Source organism: Cottoperca gobio, chromosome 15 (genome assembly GCF_900634415.1).
Source record: "Cottoperca gobio chromosome 15, fCotGob3.1, whole genome shotgun sequence".
Lineage (NCBI taxonomy): Eukaryota > Metazoa > Chordata > Actinopteri > Perciformes > Bovichtidae > Cottoperca > Cottoperca gobio.
In genome coordinates, this window is record NC_041369.1 from 15428395 (window position 1) to 15446907 (window position 18513).

Genomic DNA, 18513 nt, shown 5'->3' on the forward strand with positions numbered 1-18513 from the left:
GTTGAAAAGGTTTTAAGCCTAAACACCGGAGTGATTTATACAAGAGTTCAAATGCAGGCAAACATACCGACCCAGCGTGAAATGTAAATAAATATTCAACAGCACCCAACACTAAATAAAAATTAGTTTTAAACACGCAAAAGCTTGGCTTCCTGGAAATACCACATTTAAAAAGACTTGAAAACAGCAGTTTAGAGCTGATTTATAAGGATGACTGGCAGAAAACTGCTTAAAGATAGGTACTCAAACTGAACTCAAGTGATTTCTGTGCGCTTCCATTATAAAAACTGGAGTCTACTCCATGCAGTATTACAAGCCTTCTGAAAAAGCGCACAAACATTTTTCAACATGCTTGCTCATTTTGTTTTGGTGTAGCGTGCGTTAAGGAATAAACAGAAACATTCCGTAAAACACAAAATGACAGGAAAGGTTTCTGCTAAATGTTTGATTAGTCTATTGTTAAATTCCATTTGCACACATTAACTACAGCCCAGACCATCTGGTGGTACAGGCCTCTGGAAGGTTAACGTTAACCAAACAAGATAGATAATGAGTTGTATTTAGTTGCACTTCAACATCAAAATATAAAAAAAAAACTGCGTTGGTGGAGTTCAAAGACTTTATTGAAAATGTATACATACACATAAGGACCTCCAAGACTTGCAGGCTCTGTCACTGCCCAGTACAGGGAAGCACTTTTCAAGAGTGCAACTCCGAGTTGCACCTCTTCCAGACAATGATAGTTTGGCATTACTGTGAACATGAATTATGTGCCTCCCGAGTTGTCAGTTAGTACAGAATGAACATAAACTAATTCTGCTTGGTCGGCCACATGTACAGGTTTCTTTCAAACTTACAGACCCAACTTTAAGCAACCCAAAAACTGCCCAATTTAAGGGAAGGTCTAACAGAACATCACAAACCCTAATGGCCGACACAAAACAAATCATTACAGAGCTTTAGTTTGTCCTTGTGTGCATGAACAGGAAGAGTGCAGCATTATTTAAATAGCAGAAGAAGCCTAGTGTATTTAACAAGGTTTGTAAATTAAAACGGTTTAGATGACAAAGGAATATCAGATGGTCATGATTGTAAAATCAGAGAGAAGGTAAGACGACGCTCCAACACAAAACCAATCAACTGATGTTGACCAACTGGGGATAATCACAATAAAGCCACACAGAGTTGGTGACAGGCAAAGGGATTGTATTTGATTTTCTTATTATGGCAGTAGTGGACAGAAACAATGACATGATTTATAAATAATATGCCACCAACTATCTCTTGAATAGATGCAACTACAAAGTAAAAAACAAAAAAGGTCAAATATGACAGAAGCACCAACTTGAAGTGGTACTCAACAAGTTAAGAGTTTGTTGTCGTAGCCTTTGAACCAATCTCTCCAAGATATCGCCTTGCTGGTTTGAGTTGGACATACATTTAAGGCCAGATTCTTCTGATATTCCCTAGTTCCTTGCAGCATGTTGAAAGCTTAGGCTTCCAGTTCCAAGCCCAGACCCAGCTTGTGGCCTCCTGCGTTGATGTTCTTGCCATCGACCAGGCCAGACAGGGTGAGTTTCACACCTGCACAGGCAAGAGGAGCCAACATTAGCCATTACAAGTACAACATTACTTTTCTCAAACACGTGTGACTTCTGAGAGTGATGGTTGAAGGGAAAACGCAGGCGGTTAAGTGTTGCTATAAATGAATATTCTAGGTAAAGTCATTCATAGTGCATTTTACTGTAGAGTTTAGTAAACATCCTTCAGCTGTCATGAACCGGAGGAAAACACCTTACCTGGTCTAAGAGTCTGGGTGTACCCAACACCAACAAGGCTATTGTTGTTCACTTTAGTCTATGGAAGAAAAACACAAAAACAAAATGTCATTTGGTGACAACAAGCACATTCTCTTGCCTCACACACACTAGTCTGAAAGCCTCTGCTGCACTACTTACAGTGATGGAGGCATCCTTGTCCAGCTGGAATTTGGCTGCAATACCGAAGCGTGTGCTGTTGCTGCCAGCGGTCCAGGCCAGGTTGACTGCCGTCTCCAGCTTGTCGCTCACCTTCTGGTAGATGGAGCCTCCAAACTCAGAACCATCATTGCTTTAAAGATCATGAGCAAAGGAGAGATGTCACGCTACAGGAAACAACATTTGCAATGGCTAAAAGGAGGCGTTGGAGTTTTTGCCATTAGCTCGTAGAAACATTCATCCACTTTTCAATATTCTTGTTTTGTTACTAGTTTGTCGTTATCGTTACTGCTTGCCCTGGGAACCACTTTCTGATCAACAGATACATTAATTAGCGACTTCTAATACACAATACATCGCATGTATAGCCATTTATAGATTAGAGGATAAACTAATTGAAGTTTTATTCCAACAGAATACAAACAAATGACAAAATTCCAACCATCCTGTGAAAGGTAATCTACTAACACATTGGTGTGCAACTGGAAGTCTCCGGTCTTGTAGCCAATGGCAAAGTTGTTCTGGGTCATCTTGGATTTGGCAGTGTCAAAGCTCATCTGGTAACCCGCGAGCCACCCCTCGTAGCCAACGACAGCAGCTCCGTGGATGGTGGGGCCAGCGAAGTCAAAGTCGACATCGCAGCCCATGTTAACGTACTCACGCTTGTAGGCGGTCTTAACTTTGCCACTCTTCTTGCTGTTTAAGAGAAACACAGCTTTGATTAACCTCAACTGAAATCAAGACAGATTAGCATGCGTCAGAGTGAGAGACAACATATGGTCTAAAGCAGACAGCGTCTTCAATGATCTTGTTTTTTCAGACTGTGTGGAAATGCTCAAACTGCATGACAGCCAACATTTCTAAAATCGCTTTGTCTGAAGTTTTTGACGAACATTTGTCATAGCTGATTTTGATATTTAAATTGTTGAAGAGGTAACATAAAATAAAGTTTACATAAGCTTTTAATTAATGTTTTTATACATGTGGAACTCTGGGCCTGTCCTTAAAGCACCCCAGGGTGTTGTGAAATCCACCTTGGGAACCACTGCCATAGATTTATGATCCCAGAGATAGCATTTGTCCTCTGCCAGCTGTCAGCTCAAGTAGCAAATGGGATAAGGAAATTATCGCAGTAACACCCACGTCAACTATTTCACCAGCTTCACTTTGAATTCGAACTTCGGAGTCGTTGCTGAACCCAACAGCGAATCACAGTAATGAGTTACAATAGACTTATTCCATATTGGGACTGAGGGGGGGGGGGTCACATGGCAGGCAGCTACACTTGTCAGACGCACATACAGCACTGATCAGGTTGCTAAAATGACTCCTGTAGAGAAGCTGGAGGCATAGTTAAAGTAAAATTCACATTAAACTAACTTTCCCATCAAGTCATTATCCATTAACTTACCCAGTGTTTGGTGAGAAGGTCGTGTCAAAAGTCAACTTCAGTCCCTTGGCAATCTGAGAAACGATAACAGAAAACATTTGTTAAAATAAATGAATGTTGCCCAGTTATGCTCACTGGATAGACATTAACATCCTGACACCTCTTGTTAAATACCAAGTGTAGAAAATGTTTGAATATTTTCCTAACCTGATCTTCAATGGTGATTTCTGTTCCCAAGGTGTTGTCAGTGTTCCACTTCTCAGTGAAGGTCAGGCCATATTCTGACCTCTTGTATTTGGTTTCCAGGCTGCCCGCAACTTTGCTGGTATCAGTGTTGGAGGAACCAGCCTGTTTTGAATTCCTGCAAGGGACAATTTTAGAGACATGACAATCACAAGGAATGCTTAAAGACACTGCATGAAGTCACTGATTGTAAAGAAACTCATTCATTGCTTTCTCATCAAAAACAAGTGTGTAATCTTGAGAGCTGCGACACAAATTACAAAAACAAAATTAGCAATTTTGATCTTCGAGAAGATAATTCATCAAGCCACAAAACCAGTTGCCGGTGTCAGCTTCTCAAGCGTGGGGCTTTTCACTTCTGGTTTGCATCATTGTAAATTGAATACCATTAGGCTTCAAACTGTTGGTCAGTAAAAACTAAAATGCTATTTGAAGGTGTCACATTGGGCTGCGGGAAATTTACGAAATTATTTTGCTGCTTTACAGAATTTAAGTAGAAGTATTATGTTAAAATATTGATCATTACTTCAGCCCTTGCCATGTACAAGCCATGGAAAAATTAAGACTTAATGTGGTTAGGCTTCATTGTTCTGGGTGGCAGCTTGCGTGATTAAAAACAGAGACAGGAAGTGTACAAAACATAAAATGTTGGGAACTTAACTTGCACATCGAGAAATTGACATTATCCTACGAGACTTTAATGTACCGTTACATCACTTCAGTTACAATGAAGTAAGTTCTAGTTCTCTATTCTTAATCCACAAAGAAATGACCTTACCACTCCACTGGCTGACTTTGTCTTGACATCGAGCTTCACCATGCCAAATCCTGAAGACAATTTCATTTGTTCAAATAATTTCAAAACAATATCAACTGCACCTGGCAGAACATTTTAACATCACAGTACTACTTGGTCAAACTGTAAGAACCCATACCATAGCCTTTGTTGAAGATGTCCTTGGCAGACTTGCCCAGGTCACCATAGCAGGGAGGCACAGCCATTGTATCTGTAGACAGATGCAAAAAAAAAAAGTTACTTTCCATTAGCTTGTGTCCTGTTCAAAAATAATTGTTTTTTAAGACAAACAAATATTTCTCAGCATTCCATGAATTTAACAATTCACCTCCAATGTGCATTAGGGAGACATATTCATAGCACCGACTCAAGAGCTGCAAACGCAGTGTTTGTAAGTGAATCTCTTAAGTAGCAATCCATCAGGCAAAACAAATATTTGGACTGAAGCAGGAATTGCAGTCTCATAAATGTACCACTCATTCCTACATGTTTGTATTGTGAAGTTGCAGTAACAAAGGTCTGATGTGAATGTTTTCAGGCAACACATCTTGCAAAATACTAACTGGTAACAAGAGGCATTAGTTCTTAAAGCAAAAGAAAATAAGCCTCATGAAGATTTCAATGATACAGTATCTGCTCTTCATGTGGTTACTACACCTGTTGAGAGGATAGCTAGACTTTGCATTGGTGAGCATTTACACACGATATCTTCTTAATGTCCAGTTAAAGACCAGATGCATAGGACTGACCGGAATCTACTGCGTGGGTCAGCTCACACTGAACAACACCTTGCTGCACAGTGTCACACTTTTCTTTAACTATTTTATTAATATGCAAGTTCCATGTTACGTTGAGGGTGTGAGTGCTGACATAACAAGTTGGTTTCACTTTTAATGCAACACGTCTGGCACAGTGACATCATTCCGGTGCTGCAGGTAGTCACAGCAATACAAGTGTTTTGACAGCCGATGTACAAGGTTACTGAGCGAGAGGAGCCATTTTGCCGCACTGGAGTTCCTACTTCAGGCCTGGCTCTTGTTAAACAAACTCCTTTACGTGAATGGGCAGGCACAGCGGGGCGTGGCGAAGCACATGCCGGTGCCAATTACCGGGACGGGTTAATTAACCAGTTTACTCGCGTTATCAGTTACCTCATTACTGCTAACTAGGCCGTAGGGGGGGGTTAACTAAAAAATATGGCTAAAGTTAAAGTAGTAAGCTGAGAATATATTCTTAAGAGTAGCTTTGCATAATAGCCGCAGCTTTATAAGTAGCATGCGACGTGTAATACAAAGCAAAACTCCTGCTTTAACTTGACATGTGTCAGATGCAGCATGCCGAGCTTAGCTAGCGTAGCTAACTTTGCTAGCCTGAAGAGTACCGGTGTGCGTAAAGCACGCTTAAACACAACTTCTGGCTTGTTACGAAGTTGAATAACAGTGTAAAACTGAATAGAAAGCTCTCTTACCAGTAGAGGATGGGGCTATCGGTAAACTAAAGTGACTTTATTGAAGATGTTCCTCGCACGGCCGAGGCAGGCGTCACCGGTAGAAGGGCGAGCTGAAGGAGACTGCACTGCAACGAAATCCAGACCTATCACATCCCGGCTCAGGACCCGGGACGACCACACAATGCGCCTGAGTAAAAATGGTTGGTTTCACGTCACAGTGCTGGTCTTTAGGATAGTTTTTTTATCTTTTTTTGATTTATTGTGTAGTGTACCTATTTGATATTTAGGCCTTGTTTCTGGTTGTTTATTCCTGGCTCTAAATGTTATCGGTGTGTTTACTGCCAAATAAAAGAAAGAAAGTCGGAGAAACTGACTTATGTGCAGCAAAGTATGAAAGTCAATATCCACCACTATGACACTCAACAGCCAAATAAATTGCTGTGCTGCTACTGTGCATTCAATAATTTGTTTTGTGTGGTCAAACTTTAATACACAAAACATAGTGCATCTATTTATCATATCTAACAGCTGTAGGCTACTTTTTCTGAGTAGTTTGTATTGTCAATTGGCAATAATGTAGATGATATGTTTCGATTACTCGGTGCAAATTTAGTAGACCCAACATTTCAAAAGAAAAGAGCAGCTATCCATGTATATGGCCATGTAGCAGTAGCCACAATTGCAAAATTGATGAAGTGCAGTCCTTGTCTCACCAATAGTTATGCAAAAAAGGTTTTTATCAAACCTTTATCACTTTATCACCCTCCCTTCCACAAGTATACAATGCAGTGATATTACCAAGTTACCTGTTGCTCTTTCTGTTCTTGCTGTTTGCAGTTTCACAAAGCTGATGAGATAAAAATGATTTTGTACTCTTTGATCTCTTTATTTAGTTAACACCATCACTTATTCTTTAAACATGCAATATAAATGTGCATCAGCTTTAAAATGAATGACATGAGTTCATACATACAATAAAATACATGGTTATTATACACTATGCGTTTATAAACATCCTGAAAATAGACATCAGGATCATATTATTGTGACTTTATGCCTAATAAGTAAAAGCAGTAAACCCAATATACATGTATATGTTTAAAGACAAACAAACAGGTGAGTGACTCTCTGTAATGTTTGCAGCTATGCAGAGGTGGTTACAAACACATGGCAAAGGTCAACAAACAACAAACAACTTGCTGCTGGAACAACATCTTTTCAACCTGTTGGAGAACAAAAGTAAAATGAAAATGAGGAACAGTTTGACTTGATGAGACACTAACAAAATGGTCTGCAGAAAATACTGAACTACAGTATATATAAGTGTCAAATAGTGTCTTACCCTCTGGCTGCTGCTTAAACACAGAACTTTATATTCCTTCCACATCACTCTCCACATGAGACCTCTGGCTAAAGAAGGGGAGACAGACAACACAAGTTTGCATTTTTGGAATAATTTTTAATTTGTTTCATTAAATTACTGATGTGGATTGTAAAATAATAATAAATGAAGTTAAGTTCCTTTTAGTGTACTTATAATGGTGTAATACAAGTTATGGTTTTAATGGTTACGGGTTACCTCGCCTGAAGTGTTTCTCATGTATCTTACTTCCCCTTCAGCCTGTTCGTGTGAAAAACAAATGTCATTAATGTAAGATAATAACATTTTACTAGATGAGTTTCTATTAAACTACTTTAACATGACCACTTTTACAATAATATATTAGTTTTGATCGTGGTTATTGTTTCTTTTTAACAATAATTAATATACAGTATAGAACTGCAGTAAACATAAACCAATTATAATGATATCCTCTCTTCTTTTATACTGTCATGCAGCCTTCTCTGCAAAATATGCCATCAGGAAATGAATCCACATATTTTACCGTTGTTGTGGCTGATGATTCGACCTTTCTCTGCTCTAGAAGAGAAACAAAAAAGAAACCTGTCACTGACTCTTACTGCTCAATGACAGTGATGTATATCAGTCCTCATTTCAAACTTAATATTTCAGAATAACCTCAAACACAAATCGTTCAAAGTGCAGTCCACAATATACTTACTATGTCTTTTGAAAATAAACCAGATGAACAAGGTCACCATTACAATGAAGATCACACTCAGGCGGATACCAAAACTCTTTAAATGATGCGAAGGACTGCAGCATGACATTTTAAACACACAATGATTATTAATGTAAAAAACAGAACAAATATTCTTAAATCTACACATATACTGCACAACTACTTTGACACAATCCTATAAGTTATGGCTAATAAGTTTTACAATATAACTTATCATCTAATGTCAGTACAAACACATGTAGAGATTCCCACAAGGACGGTTTTCTCTGTCACAAAATGGCACTAAAGCACTGCAGCAGAAATAAATAAATAAAAGCACACAATGCAAATGACAGACTTGTTTCAACAGTCCAACGATGTAGTTGCAAGAAAATGTAAAAATCTTCTGACCTTTGCTGTTCACCCTGAACTGTGATAAGTGCTTGGTCTGCAGAAACAGGGTTGTGATTCACAGCGGAGGCTGATACGATGGTTAAACTTCTTGTTGCTGGAATTGTGAATAAAATTATGTGTGAATATGACTACTAGAATAAAATGACAATAATGAATGCTAACATCTTATCTATATTAAATCAAAACATTTATAAAATAACTTAAGGTGGTTAAACTTCTAGTCATTGCAGGTGTGGCTATAATTCCAAACAGGACAATGATTAGTCCAGTAATATGGCAGTGTGTATGCTTTATCTTTTAGGATACCACCAAAACATTTGCAAATGGTTTTATTTGACATAAATTATAATTTATATTAACTTGTAGTACTTACTAGTGGTAGGTCTGTCAGTAACAGTTACATGCACTGGCATCTGGAAGTCATCTTTAACACATGAATACCAGCCGCTGCTCTCTGTCTTCAGTCCACTCATAGTCACAGTGAAAACACCTGGTCCACTCTCACTGATGGTCACTCCTGTTCCATCTATTGATCCAGACGACCCCGTAACACAGGACCTGCCCAGCTTGCACCATTTCATTACTCCAAAGTTACGATAGTAACAATTGATGTTTATATTACCTCCTTTAAATCCTGTAATCTCCTGACGGTCCACAGAGACAGTGGGTGTACCTTAATGGAGAACATCATTCAATGGACACTTGTGAGTAGCCTATGCTGCTGATGTTTCAAATATATCTTGCATATAGTTACATCTGGTAGATAGATGAGTTGAAAACATATCGAGGAAGTGAGAAGGATTAAGAAACAGTATTATCAAAATAACCAGTCTGTCGTAATAATGTAGAGAACTCCTCAGTGCTTTTCCTCTGAACTGTTAACATTTTTAAAATGATTTGAAATTGTGCATAAAAGGTGCTTTAAGGACTCTTACCTCCGGTGGCTGGCAGTTGGAAATACTTTTTGTCCACAGCACACCAGTAATCAGTGTCCTTATTCGTCACATCTTTTATCGTCACCGTGAAGATTTTTTGGATTTTATCATCAGAGATTGAAAACTTTTCTGAGATACTTTGTGAATCAGTTCGGATTTCAGTAGAGCAAGAGGACCAATAATATCCTTTACGCAAGTACTTCACATTGTTTATGTATTTAGAGTCATAGAGACAGGGGATAGTGATCGAATCTCCAGCTTTCACTGACACTTTACTGACTGTAGTTATACTGTGACTTCCTGCAACAGAAACAAATACAGCATTTTAAATGTTATAATAATAATAATAATAATAATAATAATAATAATAATAATAATAATAATAATAATAATAATAATAATCTTCCTTCATGTTATCTGTTGTTTCACACATTTGGTCACTATAGCTTTCATAATATATAAAATACAAAACTAGAGAATATTACAGTCTAACTGATATTATCATCTTCTGACACGACCATTAGAAGCATAAAATACAATATACACAATTATAAAATGATTCTTGTCACTGACCTGCGAGTCCAGTGAAAATGAGAAGAAAGCTGAGATGAACAGCCATGTCGGTGAGTGAGAAGACGAAACGACATGAACCAGCACACTGCAAGACTGATCGTCTGCTTCCTATTTTTCTAAATATGCAACAGTTCAAATCTGGGTGTAACGTACAGTGAATACAACATTTCAAAACATGTCCACAATGACAATGCTAATATACTCATGTTTAACAGGGAAGGTTAACATGTTCATCATCTTAGTTTAGCGTGTAAGAATGCTAACATTTAGCACAAAACACAAAGCAAAGTGAGGCTGATGGGAATGCTATTAGCTTTTTATGTATTTGTTCATTAACAACTATTACATTTTTGATCTGATGATGGTGCTGGATGAAAAGTTAAGGGATCACCACATTTGTAGGGATACATTATCTGGACACCAGGAACATCTTTGCCAATTCTTATGATAATCCATCCACTCGCTGTTGTGATTTTGACAAAGGTGGTGCACCAACAGACAGACAGACTGACATTTACATCCATATTGCCGTGCTGCTAGTGTGGCTAGAACATATTGGGAAAAAGCTTCACTCTGTATCCTAAAGTATGTGAGAAAAAGTGTGAGTCTGGGTTTGAATCTCTTCAAATTTACCGTGTGTACAGTGTGTTGTTCTACATGAAGCACAGAGCTGTATATCACGTCCACATCCCTCTTAGCATCGGACCGCTATGGAACAAAGACATGAAACAGATCAAATTAACAGTTGAACTTATTCCTTTTTGTTTTGCTTATTGCAAATACATATGTGTATGATCAAATAATAAATGCTGTTTGAGTGTACTTGTGTCTTTTCTTGTACTTGTGTTGTGCAATACAAGTTATGGTTTAGGGCTACCTGGTCTGAAGTTCTTCTCATGGGTTTAACAGTGCTGTATGTTACTGCTTCTTCAGCCTGGTGAAGCTGCAAACCATCAACATGAAAACTTTTGTTAAAATAATAATAATAATATTAATATGAAACATTTCCTAAAAAATACTTCCTTTTTAAGGCAAACACGTGATCAGAGGAATCACCAAAGAGTGAAATGAAACTTTATTCTATAAAATAGTCCAAAGAAATGATTAATAATTTTTGCACTAAAAAGAAAAGAAAGAAAGGTTGAGGGACAAGAATTTTGAACGATCCCTTACATGGCTTGAAGTCTTTCTCTTTTTCTTAACAGTGCTGTATGTTACTTCCTCTTTAGCCTGAGTTGAATGAGCAGAGGAGAGAACATGAATCGCAAATATGAACAAAAAGCCATCATTAGTTTATTTATTAAACTGTTTCCTGGATTGATGATCACACATGTGCTCAACTGACTTTCTATCTGTCAATGCTTGCACTTATTGTCCTCTTCCAAAAAAACACAAGAATGATAAGTGTTAAATTAAGCAAATGGCCACGATAGTGCGTATTCTTTGTTGTAAAACATTGTGTTGGGAAATGAATCATCATATTTTACCGTTGTTGTGGCCGGCGGATCTATTTTGTTCTGCTCTAAAAGTGAAGCAATAAAAACTCCTTTCAGTGTCGATGGAGCTCAATGACAATAAGGCACAATAGTTTACATTTATGGTGAATGTATTAATAAATAACACTTTTGGCATGAATTGGATTCATCATTATTCAGCGTGGACTTACTGTGTCTTTTGAACATAAGGCAGATGAACAAGGTCACCAGTACAATGACGACCAGCAAACTCAAAGTGATGATGAAAGAAATCACACGGCTGCAGAAATGAATAAATAAAAGCACACAATGCAAATGACAGACTTGTTTCAACAGTCCAAAGATGTAGTTGCAAGAAAATGTAAAAATCTTCTGACCTTTGCTGTTCACCCTGAACTGTGATAAGTGCTTGGTCTGCAGAAACAGGGTTGTGATTCACAGTGGAGGCTGATACGATGGTTAAACTTGCTTGTTGCTGTAATTGTGAATACAATGATGTGTGAATATGAATGGTAACATCTCATCTATATTAAATCAAAACATTTATAATATAACTTACTTAAGGTGGTTAAACTTCTAGTCATTGCAGGTGTGGCTATAATTCCAAACAGGACAATGATTAGTCCAGTAATATGGCAGTGTGTATGCTTTATCTTTTAGGATACCACCAAAACATTTGCAAATGGTTTTACTTTGACATAAATTATAATTTATATTAACTTGTAGTACTTACTAGTGGTAGGTCTGTCAGGTAACAGTTACATGCACTGGCATCTGGAAGTCTTCTTTAACACATGAATACCAGCCGCTGCTCTCTGTCCTCAGTCCACTCATAGTCACAGTGAAAACACCTGGTCCACTCTCACTGATGGTCACTCCTGTTCCATCTATTGATCCAGACGACCCCGTAACACAGGACCTGCCCAGCTTGCACCACTTCATTACTCCAAAGTTACGATAGTAACAATTGATGTTTATATTACCTCCTTTAAATCCTGTAATCTCCTGACGGTCCACAGAGACACTGGGTGTACCTTAATGGAGAACATCATTCAATGGACACTTGTGAGTAGCCTATGCTGCTGATGTTTCAAATATATCTTGCATATAGTTACATCTGGTAGATAGAGGAGTTGAAAACATATCGAGGAAGTGAGAAGGATTAAGAAACAGTATTATCAAAATAACCAGTCTGTCGTAATAATGTAGAGAACTCCTCAGTGCTTTTCCTCTGAACTGTTAACATTTTTAAAATGATTTGAAATTGTGCATAAAAGGTGCTTTAAGGACTCTTACCTCCGGTGGCTGTCAGTTGGAAATACATTTTGTCATCTAATCTTCCATTAACCTCCACAGCACACCAGTAATCAGTGTCCTTATTCGTCACATCTTTTATCGTCACCGGTGAAGATTTTTTGGATTTTATCATCAGAGATTGAAAACTTTTTGAGCTACTTTGTGAATCAGTTCGGATTTCAGTAGAGCAAGAGGACCAATAATATCCTTTACACAAGTACTTCACATTGTTTATGTATTTAGAGTCATAGAGACAGGGGATAGTGATCTCCTCTCCAGCTTTCACTGACACTTTACTGACTGTAGTTATACTGTGACTTCCTGCAAAAGAAACAAATAAAGCATTTTAAATGTTACAATAAATAATAATAATAATCTTCTTTCATGTTATCTGTTGTTTCACACATTTGGTCACTATAGCTTTCATAATATATAAAATACAAAACTAGAGAATATTACAGTCTAACTGATATTATCATCTTCTGACACGACCATTAGAAACATAAAATACAATATACACAATTATAAAATGATTCTTGTCACTGACCTGCGAGTCCAGTGAAAATGAGAAGAAAGCTGAGATGAACAGCCATGTCGGTGAGTGAGAAGACGAAACGACATGAACCAGCACACTGCAAGACTGATCGTCTGCTTCCTATTTTTCTAAATATGCAACAGTTCAAATCTGTCTCCTCCTACGTTACTTTACGTTGGTGAATTATATTATGTATATAAATATCTATGCAGCTAGAGCGTACTTCCTGAATATAGTAGACTGGGTGTAACGTACAGTGAATACAACATTTCAAAAGAAAAGATTTGCACTCCAGGTGTATGGACTGGATTGTGTTGATTTATTTAAAACAGGGTAGTAGTGACATTGAATGATTAATAAGATTATGATTTGTTTTGCATAACTAAATCAAGTAACAGAAATATCATATACACAGACTTATGCTACTTGTTTCCTATAATATAATATATAATATAAGTTGTAGTTTCATTGGGACACCTCGTCTGAAGTTTATCTCACATTGCTGTATTTTACTTTCTCTTCAGTCTGATGAAGATTCTAATCAAATGTTGTTTAAATAAAGGTGATACATAATTTTATTAGACTAGATGTGATTAGTTTAAATCAACATCACCAGCTTTGTTAAAATAGTAAGCATGAACCACTTCATATAAATACTTCCTTTGTAAGACGAACACATCAGAGGAATTACAATAAGAGTGTACTAAATACCTGCAGCTACAGTGCACCTTTAGAATAAATGTACTGTAGACTTGGGGGCAAGAGCCAGTGAATACACATGTTTTGAACAAAAGACCAATACTTCAAGCATACGGAGTGAAATGTATTTATTAAAACACGAGAGTAGAAACAATTGCAACCTTTTAGTTCTTGTATCCAAAAGTGATAAAGATAATGAAGCTTTAACGGAATCACTCTCTCTTCATATAATGGCAAGAAAAACATTTTCCTGCTCAAAGTTTTCAGAGATTTCAAATTGAGTTGTCTATTGTTGATAGTAGGAACATTAGATAGTCATAAATCATATAGTTTGTATTGTTGACATGTCACAAATCAGATTAAACCAAATATATAACCACTGCAGTAGACCTAAAGTACCAAGTCAATCAATATATACGATAGCTTTGCTTTGGAAATGTTTAAATATCATAAATCACTTGAATTGTTATAAGAAAGTATCTGTGATTACAACAGCATTTATATATTATTTATAGCATATACATGTCATTTCTGGACTTTTCAAAGTTTTGTGTAAATAAAACACATTTTTAAATTTTTATTTGAAACCTTTGTTTTTTGACACAACTCTTGAACACATAGTAAACACAAAATGTAGCTCTGCCTGTTCCTATGAACTTCATGAATGTGCACGTCACCTATTGTAAATGTCACTTTTCATATATCAAACTTGCACCATAAATAAAAAGAATAGAGAAGACATGGGAAATGCAAAAATAATATCACCAGAGTCGCAATTTAGCCAGAAGAGATGAAAACATAAAACAAGAAGAGGGAGAGGGAAATGATGAAAACAGAAACTGATAATTCAATGATTGTGTGTGTGTGTGTGTGTGTGTGTGTGTGTGTGTGTGTGTGTGTGTGTGTGTGTGTGTGTGTGTGTGTTCCTCCTGCAGGTTCTGGAGCTTGTTCTTAACCTCCTGCATGTGCGTAGGATCTTTTCTAAGAGTATAATGCTTTTGTCGATGCATTTGGGAAACACCACTTAAGCTTTAGAAGGTTTGTCTTGCAGTCAACGTTAACTATAAAACACTTTAGGGAAACCAGGCCCAGGTCAATATTAGTTTCAAATGTTGTACAGCTTTGCAGAGGTGGATAAAAAAAAGAGAAGATGTACATCCTCAAAATTTAAAAAAGAAGGTTCTGCAAAACCACAGGCTTGTGATAGATAGAAGGATAAGATGCAGGGTTGGGGGAACATTTACAGCTTTTTCAAGACCGGAGCCAAGCTGCTGTATGTTACATCCTCATCTTTTACTTCAACCTGTTGCAGAACAAAAGTAAATTGAAAATGAGGAACAGTTTGACTTGATGAGACACTAACAAAATGGTCTGCAGAAAATACTGAACTACAGTATATATAAGTGTCAAATAGTGTCTTACCCTCTGGCTGCTGCTTAAACACAGAACTTTATAGTCCTTCCACATCACTCTCCACATGAGACCTCTGGCTAAAGAAGGGGAGACAGACAACACAAGTTTGCATTTTTGGAATAATTTTGAATTTGTTTCATTAAATTACTGATGTGGATTGTAAAATAATAATAAATGAAGTTAAGTTCCTTTTAGTGTACTTATAATGGTGTAATACAAGTTATGGTTTTAGTGGTTACGGGTTACCTCGCCTGAAGTGTTTCTCATGTATCTTACTTCCCCTTCAGCCTGTTCGTGTGTAAAACAAATGTCATTAATGTAAGATAATAACATTTTACTAGATGAGTTTCTATTAAACTACTTTAACATGACCACTTTTACAATAATATATTAGTTTTGATCGTGGTTATTGTTTCTTTTTAACAATAATTAATATACAGTATAGAACTGCAGTAAACATAAACCAATTATAATGATATCCTCTCTTCTTTTATACTGTCATGCAGCCTTCTCTGCAAAATATGCCATCAGGAAATGAATCCACATATTTTACCGTTGTTGTGGCTGATGATTCGACCTTTCTCTGCTCTAGAAGAGAAACAACAAAGAAACCTGTCACTGACTCTTACTGCTCAATGACAGTGATGTATATCAGTCCTCATTTCAAACTTAATATTTCAGAATAACCTCAAACACAAATCGTTCAAAGTGCAGTCCACAATATACTTACTATGTCTTTTGAAAATAAACCAGATGAACAAGGTCACCATTACAATGAAGATCACACTCAGGCGGATACCACAACTCTTTAAATGATGCGAAGGACTGCAGCATGACATTTTAAACACACAATGATTATTAATGTAAAAAACAGAACAAATATTCTTAAATCTACACATATACTGCACAACTACTTTGACACAATCCTATAAGTTATGGCTAATAAGTTTTACAATATAACTTATCATCTAATGTCAGTACAAACACATGTAGAGATTCCCACAAGGACGGTTTTCTCTGTCACAAAATGGCACTAAAGCACTGCAGCAGAAATAAATAAATAAAAGCACACAATGCAAATGACAGACTTGTTTCAACAGTCCAACGATGTAGTTGCAAGAAAATGTAAAAATCTTCTGACCTTTGCTGTTCACCCTGAACTGTGATAAGTGCTTGGTCTGCAGAAACAGGGTTGTGATTCACAGCGGAGGCTGATACGATGGTTAAACTTCTTGTTGCTGGAATTGTGAATAAAATTATGTGTGAATATGACTACTAGAATAAAATGACAATAATGAATGCTAACATCTTATCTATATTAAATCAAAACATTTATAAAATAACTTAAGGTGGTTAAACTTCTAGTCATTGCAGGTGTGGCTATAATTCCAAACAGGACAATGATTAGTCCAGTAATATGGCAGTGTGTATGCTTTATCTTTTAGGATACCACCAAAACATTTGCAAATGGTTTTATTTGACATAAATTATAATTTATATTAACTTGTAGTACTTACTAGTGGTAGGTCTGTCAGTAACAGTTACATGCACCGGCATCTGGATGTCTTCTTTAACACATGAATACCAGCCGCTGCTCTCTGTCCTCAGTCCACTCATAGTCACAGTGGAAACACCTGGTCCACTCTCACTGATGGTCACTCCTGTTCCATCTATTGATCCAGACGACCCCGTAACACAGGACCTGCCCAGCTTGCACCACTTCATTACTCCAAAGTTACGATAGTAACAATTGATGTTTATATTACCTCCTTTAAATCCTGTAATCTCCTGACGGTCCACAGAGACACTGGGTGTACCTTAATGGAGAACATCATTCAATGGACACTTGTGAGTAGCCTATGCTGCTGATGTTTCAAATATATCTTGCATATAGTTACATCTGGTAGATAGAGGAGTTGAAAACAGTATTATCAAAATAACCAGTCTGTCGTAATAATGTAGAGAACTCCTCAGTGCTTTTCCTCTGAACTGTTAACATTTTTAAAATGATTTGAAATTGTGCATAAAAGGTGCTTTAAGGACTCTTACCTCCGGTGGCTGGCAGTTGGAAATACTTTTTGTCATCTAATCTTCCAATATCCTCCACAGCACACCAGTAATCAGTGTCCTTATTCGTCACATCTTTTATCGTCACGGTGAAGATTTTTTGGATTTTATCATCAGAGATTGAAAACTTTTCTGAGATACTTTGTGAATCAGTTCGGATTTCAGTAGAGCAAGAGAACCGATAATATCCTTTACACAAGTACTTCACATTGTTTATGTATTTAGAGTCATAGAGACAGGGGATAGTGATCTCCTCTCCAGCTTTAACTGACACTTTACTGACTGTAGTTATACTGTGACTTCCTGCAACAGAAACAAATACAGCATTTTAAATGTTATAATAATAATAATAATAATAATAATAATAATAATAATAATCTTCCTTCATGTTATCTGTTGTTTCACACATTTAGTCACTATAGCTTTCATAATATATAAAATACAAAACTAGAGAATATTACAGTCTAACTGATATTATCATCTTCTGACACGACCATTAGAAGCATAAAATACAATATACACAATTATAAAATGATTCTTGTCACTGACCTGCGAGTCCAGTGAAAATGAGAAGAAAGCTGAGATGAACAGCCATGTCGGTGAGTGAGAAGACGAAACGACATGAACCAGCGCACTGCAAGACTGATCGTCTGCTTCCTATTTTTCTAAATATGCAACAGTTCAAATCTGGGTGTAACGTACAGTGAATACAACATTTCAAAAGAAAAGATTTGCACTCCAGATGTATGGACTGAATTGTGTTGATTTATTTAAAACAGGGTAGTAGTGACATTGAATGATTAATAAGATTAAGATTTGTTTTGCATAACTAAATCAAGTAACAGAAATATCCTATACACAGACTTATGCTACTTGTTTCCTGCTATGGTTTCAGATCAGTTTTTGGCAATTAAAATTACACAGAGTTACACTGGAAATGTCTCTTTCACTTGATGAGAACACCAACCTGTGATTGTGGAACGACAGACGAGACACATATTAAGTTTCGCCGTATTCAGTTACATTTTATAAATGTAATATATTAAGCACAAACACAGTTGCAAATGAAAAAGGAGAAGGAAGAAGTTCCTGCACAACCAAAAGATAAAAGCACCTTGCAACACTCTCGTTTCAAAACATATAACTGTCCAGTAACCGAGAGATAGAAAGATTAGAAGACAGACATTT

General features: G+C 36.9%; 5 protein-coding genes across 19 annotated transcripts; all 5 read right to left on the reverse strand.

Moving 5' to 3' along the window:
• Positions 1-605: 605 nt before the first annotated feature.
• On the reverse strand, positions 606-6029 carry vdac2 (voltage-dependent anion channel 2). The gene is given in 10 exon segments (XM_029450261.1): positions 606-1584; positions 1800-1857; positions 1959-2109; positions 2445-2672; positions 3388-3440; positions 3574-3711; positions 3713-3727; positions 4388-4437; positions 4545-4616; positions 5874-6029. Coding segments are annotated over 9 exon segments (852 nt in total). The 5' UTR covers positions 4612-4616; positions 5874-6029; the 3' UTR covers positions 606-1492.
• Positions 6030-6717: 688 nt separating this feature from the next.
• LOC115019859 (uncharacterized) lies at positions 6718-9982 on the reverse strand. 7 transcript variants are annotated; one of them, XM_029449529.1, is made up of 10 exons: positions 9841-9982; positions 9268-9567; positions 8706-9005; positions 8533-8568; positions 8330-8366; positions 7919-8013; positions 7742-7776; positions 7435-7476; positions 7198-7265; positions 6718-7078 (listed from the first exon to the last, which is right to left on the reverse strand). In XM_029449529.1, exons 1-9 carry the CDS (start codon positions 9884-9886, stop codon positions 7242-7244), a joined length of 915 nt encoding a protein of 304 aa, XP_029305389.1. In that variant the 5' UTR covers positions 9887-9982; the 3' UTR covers positions 6718-7078; positions 7198-7241. The 7 variants fall into 7 exon arrangements, 5 of the variants coding, with proteins under 5 accessions (XP_029305389.1, XP_029305387.1, XP_029305388.1 ...); XM_029449527.1 differs by having other exon boundaries at positions 8330-8426; XR_003833507.1 differs by lacking the exon at positions 7919-8013 and having other exon boundaries at positions 8330-8426.
• Positions 9983-10193: 211 nt separating this feature from the next.
• On the reverse strand, positions 10194-11975 carry LOC115019861 (uncharacterized). 2 transcript variants are annotated; one of them, XM_029449534.1, is made up of 7 exons: positions 11875-11975; positions 11693-11729; positions 11507-11595; positions 11328-11362; positions 11014-11070; positions 10718-10783; positions 10194-10548 (listed from the first exon to the last, which is right to left on the reverse strand). In XM_029449534.1, the coding sequence occupies exons 1-7, from the start codon at positions 11897-11899 to the stop codon at positions 10228-10230; spliced, it is 630 nt and encodes a 209-aa protein (XP_029305394.1). In that variant the 5' UTR covers positions 11900-11975; the 3' UTR covers positions 10194-10227. The 2 variants fall into 2 exon arrangements, with proteins under 2 accessions (XP_029305394.1, XP_029305396.1); XM_029449536.1 differs by having other exon boundaries at positions 10194-10533; positions 11875-11974.
• Positions 11787-13300, reverse strand: LOC115019860 (transmembrane domain-containing protein TMIGD3-like). The gene is made up of 4 exons (XM_029449533.1): positions 13159-13300; positions 12612-12932; positions 12049-12349; positions 11787-11910 (listed from the first exon to the last, which is right to left on the reverse strand). Exons 1-3 carry the CDS (start codon positions 13202-13204, stop codon positions 12063-12065), a joined length of 654 nt encoding a protein of 217 aa, XP_029305393.1. The 5' UTR covers positions 13205-13300; the 3' UTR covers positions 11787-11910; positions 12049-12062.
• A 656-nt stretch (positions 13301-13956) lies between these two features.
• Positions 13957-17971, reverse strand: LOC115019857 (uncharacterized). Of its 8 annotated transcripts, none has more exons than XM_029449525.1 (10): positions 17875-17971; positions 17308-17628; positions 16776-17075; positions 16603-16638; positions 16400-16436; positions 15989-16083; positions 15812-15846; positions 15505-15546; positions 15268-15335; positions 13957-15148 (listed from the first exon to the last, which is right to left on the reverse strand). In XM_029449525.1, the coding sequence occupies exons 1-9, from the start codon at positions 17918-17920 to the stop codon at positions 15312-15314; spliced, it is 936 nt and encodes a 311-aa protein (XP_029305385.1). In that variant the 5' UTR covers positions 17921-17971; the 3' UTR covers positions 13957-15148; positions 15268-15311. The 8 variants fall into 8 exon arrangements, 6 of the variants coding, with proteins under 6 accessions (XP_029305385.1, XP_029305381.1, XP_029305383.1 ...); XM_029449521.1 differs by having other exon boundaries at positions 16400-16496; XM_029449523.1 differs by lacking the exon at positions 16603-16638 and having other exon boundaries at positions 16400-16496.
• Positions 17972-18513: the final 542 nt, after the last annotated feature.